Consider the following 4978-nt stretch of genomic DNA (forward strand, 5'->3'; position numbering starts at 1 on the left):
TGCTTGCAGCACAGTTCCTGTTGGGCTATGTCTGAAGTACATGGAGTCTCCTGCAAACAATCCTCTTACTTCAAGTGCTATTTGATGAAGTTTTGACAACTATTTCACCCAGACAATGTACTTTTCAAAGACAGGAACCATATCTCACCCCTCTCTTTGTCCCTGGGACTTCAGCAAGTACCTAAGACAGCATCTGGCACATAGAAGGCACTCTGATAATGCTTGGGAAATTAATTTGCCTAAAATAATGTTAATGGCATTATCAACAATAAAATTGTTGGGTTTTTTTTGTTGTTGTTGTTATTTTTTAAAATTATATTTGGATGATAGGAAGGGAAGGTGAACAGCTGTATGAGGAAGTGGAGTAGAAGCAATCCAATTTACCAAACAGCCAATGGCTACCATGGTAACAATCTGATGAAGTAACTCAGTTTAGTTCTTTTCCACTTGAACAAGTACAGGAAAGCAAATATTGTACTTGTTAATCTCACTTCAGAAGGGGTGGGGCTTAGGACACAAGTCTACCAGGTGACACTGGGACCCACTAAATTTAATAACCTTTGAAGTGTTTGTAAAGGCTTCATGATAATAATATTATCACCAATAATATTAAGTCCTGCCTGGTTTATACTCGGATCCTAAAAAGGTTATTTTAATCATTTAAAGGTTAAGTGTTAAATATTTGCACTGAGAGTTGACAACCGTGAAAGTAGATCCATATGCATACATATAGATAATCTCTGATATCATGGGGACTAACCCTGCCCCATTTCTAAAAGTGCTATTTTTTCAGATTGTTGTTATTGTTGTTATGTGCCATCAAGTCAGCCCGACTCATAGCGACCCCTCCTTGGGTTTCCAAGGCAGTATCACTACAGTAGTAGGATTGCCCAACCAAGTCAGAGATGAATGATGACTCAAAGAAAGAGTATAGCTTACAGCAATGTTTAAACATTTCTATTTTCCAGGTAGAGACACTGCATTTTAACTTACTTATAAATAATAGAAAAGGCTGTTATCACATCCACTTTCTTTACATAATCCGTTTTACACTTGGATGAGTCACTCTCCAGGCCCAGTGTTCCCCCTTACTTTCCAAACTAGAAAGAGAAGTTGGGCGGAGGAGGAAGTAAGGACTTTCAGCCCTGCAGGTCTAAACTGTGAACAGGTGATTTGAGGCCACTGACGTCTTCCAGAATTACTTCCTTTTCTGCATCTTTGGTCTCAATTATGTGGCTTGCCAATCAAAATGATGCCTATCAAATCTTCTGCATAATCGCAGCTAGAGTTTAATATAATTTCAACTAAAATTCAAGCAGAGAGCAGAAAAATATTGTCCAATGTTAAAATACTTGAATTACCTGAGGAAGAACTGCAAATAGCAGCTGGAAACATATCATGACATCAAAACATAAATGCAAAAGAATAGCAAAGAATAAAATTGGAGCATCTCTTCCTTCATGGCCTCAACTCCCTCATGCAGGTATCCCTTTCTCCATCAGTCTAAAGTTAATAACTATCTCTACAGAAGTAGATTGCCCAATCTTCCTTCTGAAGGGTGGCTGGTGGGTTTGAACTGCCAGCCTTCTGATTAGCAGTCAAATGCCTTAGGTACTACACTACCAGAATTCCCTATATTACTTTATCTCTGAGCCTTAGAGGGTAAGTAATATGTTCTATGATTTACCATGTTATTCTGTTGTAGAAAAACCAAGAGTTTTGTAGTTCTCATCTGGGATCTAATCCCTGCTCTTTCATTAGCTGGTTAAATCCCTTAACATCTGTAGGTGTAAATTTCAAAGTCTAAGTTTCCCCATTAATGAATTAATAAAGCTTACCTCCCAAGTTTGTTCTGAGAATTAAAGGAATGAATTCAGTAAAATACGTATCTGTGCCCAGCAATATAAAACCCAGCAATGCTTCGTCTTCTAAATAGTCTCAGGAAAACAACAAATCCAAAAACTACCACCAAACCAAGTCCAGTGTATTTCAAGCGACCCTATAAGACAGAGGAGAACTGCCCACATGGGGTTTACAAGCCTGTAAATCTTTACAGAAGCAGACTGCACCATCTTTTCTCTGTGGAGTGGCTGGGCGGTTCGAACCGCGGACTTTGTGTTAGCAGTCCAAGGCACCAGAGCGCCTACCACACAGGATGCCAAACTGGCAGACCGCCCGGGGCCCTAGTCCCGGGGCGCATCCTGGAGACTTGGAGAGATGGTGATGTGACTAAGTCGCGGTGAGATCTGGGAGCGCGCCTACACGGGTGCGGAAAACAATCTCCGCACTTGCCAACTATTGCGAATTTCAACCTTGCAGCTGTCAATAAACAAGGTGCCCTTTGCAGCGCCCACATTCAACAAGTGAAACTTTCTCTCAAAACCCTGACTCTCTAAACGCATTGCTTTGCCTTCTCTCTTGGAAAAATTCAAGTGGATGGGTGAATGGTGAAAAGCAAATCACAGAGAAGAGCAGGGCAGGTTCAGAGGGGCAGATGGCAGGAGCATCGGGAAAGCCAAGAAACGTCTCCACCGCCCCCCGCCTCCCAACACACACACACCTGGGGATGAATTTGGCTTCGTCCCCGAGTCGCGCCTGGAAGTCCTGCCAAGCCCGTCCTGGGCTCGCCGAGCCCCAAGGGGCGGCCAGAGCCACCACTGTGTCCTCGTCGTCCGCGTCCTCCTCGCTGTCCCGGAGGCCGGGCCCCCCCTCCGCCGCAGTCGGCGCGGACTCCAGGGGCCCCCAGCCCCGGCGCCGCCCCCCGCGGCGGGCCCCTCGAAAGCCGCGCGCGAACTCCTGGAAGGTGATGGCTCCGTCGCGGTCGGCGTCCAGTCTCTCGAACACCGCCTCGGCCTCTGCGGGCCGCACGCGCAGCTCCGCGCACAGAGCGCTGAACTCCTCGCGTTCCAGGCGCCCGGAGCGGTTCGCATCGCAGGCTGCGAAGACCGCGCGCAGCCGGGCCAGCTCCTCCTGGTCCCCATCTGCTTCCATACCGGCGACAAGAGAGCTCCGAAGCGCCCGGGGCGCCTGTCGGTCCCGGCTGTTGCCCAGCGGGAAGTCCGGAGCCACCTGCTGCCACAAGGAGCTGTGGCGAGTTGGGCTAGTCGGGCTGGTTCCGCCACTTGCAAGAATGTCCGGGCGGGGCCGAGGGTCTGGGCGGGTCGGAGGCGGCCGAGAGGCAAGCTCCGACGTAGGTCCCGCGCAGCGACCCCTCGGTCTTCTGCAAACACTGGGAGCTTTGAGGTTGCGCCCGGAGTCGGAGTACTGCAGAGCAGTGCGGCCCGGTGACTGAGCGCCCGGCGCGAGTGTATCAACTCGCCACTTTCCCAGTGAGGCCCAGCTCCGCCCAGCCGGAGGAGGGGGGCTCGGTTCTGGTTCCCACGCCTCCAGGAACTGGGCTATGCCTCCTGTGCTGGGCTCCAGCGAGAACCTGAGTTTGGAGCTCGTGGAGTTGGGAACCTGGCCGAAACTGAGGCTGCAGCAGTAACGTTACTAGGCCCTTCACGTAAACATTTTGCCAGGCTGTCACCAACGCTCAGCTACCTACAGGTGTGGTGCTGGCGTGAACGTGGGAACAGGACAGGAAGGAAAAGTAGGAGCAGGATTCTGAATTGGCTAATGTTTTGTGTATTTATTCCTTCTAATTCCAGAAAATTGTTAAACTTCTGTATATACAAGTTTTCTTACAAATTAAGGTTGTATACAACATTTAATAACCCATTATCTAATTTTGTTGGATAATTCATTGTCCGGTAATGTCGAGCTAGTTAGTAATGCACATTAGAAGTCCCATAGATCTTCTAGACCCCAAAAACCAATCCCCCTAGTCTCCTCAACCTAAGAAATTAATAACCAAAATGGCTGAGTGGGCAGCGTTCTTGGAAAAAAGACTGGGTGGGGTCGTTTTTCTTTAAGCAAATCTTATTGAAATTCTATGTCCAGAAGAGATCCGTTGAGATTTAAAACACTTATTCAAAAAATAATAATAAGTGCTAAGAGTACCACGGATTGCTAAAAGGACTAGCAGATCTGGCCTGGAAGAAGTGCAGCTGGAACGCTCCTTAGAAGCAAGAATGGCCAAACTTCGTCTCACCTACTTTGGTCATGTTGTCAGAAGGAACCATTCCCTGGAGAAGGATATCATGCTTGGTGAAGTGGAGGGTCAATGAAGAAGGGGAAGGCCCTCAATGAGATAGATTGACACCGTGGCTGCAAGATGGGCTCAGGTATAGCAAGGACTGTGGGGCTGGCCCAGGACCGGGCAGTGTTTCGTTGTGCTATGCATAGGGTCAGGAGCTCTGGAAACACAGTGGCTAAGGCACTTGACTGCTAACCAGAAGGCTGGCGGTTCAAACCCACCAGCCACTCCTCTGAAGGAAGATGGGGCAATCTACTTCTGTAGTGATACTGCCTCAGAAACCCAAGGAGGGGTCGCTATGAGTCAGGTCCCACTCAACGGGAACATAACAACAACAACATGTATAGGGTCACTATGAGTTGCAGGCGACTGGAGGGCACCTAACAACAACAGTATCAGAAAATGCTATTGTTTCTTTAACAGTCACTGCTAGGGGGTACAAGGTTTTTAAATTAATCTCTTTTTTTCTTTTTTTTCTCATTACTCAGATAGGCTTATGCTTATGTTCCCTTAGATGATTTTCCTACCCTATGAAAATGCATCTGTGTTATTTTTACGTAACTCACATTATCCATCTCTCTACTTTTTAAACTTTTTCATTAACCACCATCTTATTTAGTTATGATTCAGTATTCCCCTTTTATCATATTCCCAAGTCTTTTTATAGCTTGTTACTTTGATTTATTTTTCTAATACAATAAAAATCATTGTAGTTGTTGTTGTTATGTGCTGTCAAGTCAGACCCGACCCATAGCAACCCCTCCTTGGGTTTCCTAGGCAGTATCACTACAGAAGTAGATTGCCCAACCTTCCTTCCAAGGAGTGGCTGGTGGGTTTGAA

At 46.9% G+C, this 4978-nt stretch overlaps 1 protein-coding gene across 1 annotated transcript in view; it reads right to left on the reverse strand.

Annotated features, from left to right (window-relative positions):
- RASEF (RAS and EF-hand domain containing) overlaps positions 1-2991 on the reverse strand; it is a 109859-nt gene extending 106868 nt beyond the window's left edge. Inside the window, exon 1 of the mRNA XM_007938824.2 lies at positions 2561-2991. Coding sequence (XP_007937015.1) covers positions 2561-2991 — 431 coding nt within the window. The remainder of the gene's footprint in view (positions 1-2560) is intronic.
- Between the last annotated feature and the right edge of the window lie 1987 nt (positions 2992-4978).

This window comes from Orycteropus afer, unplaced genomic scaffold, assembly GCF_000298275.1.
Source record: "Orycteropus afer afer isolate SDZICR_OR568_19922 unplaced genomic scaffold, OryAfe1.0 scaffold00005, whole genome shotgun sequence".
In the NCBI taxonomy this organism is placed as follows: domain Eukaryota; kingdom Metazoa; phylum Chordata; class Mammalia; order Tubulidentata; family Orycteropodidae; genus Orycteropus; species Orycteropus afer.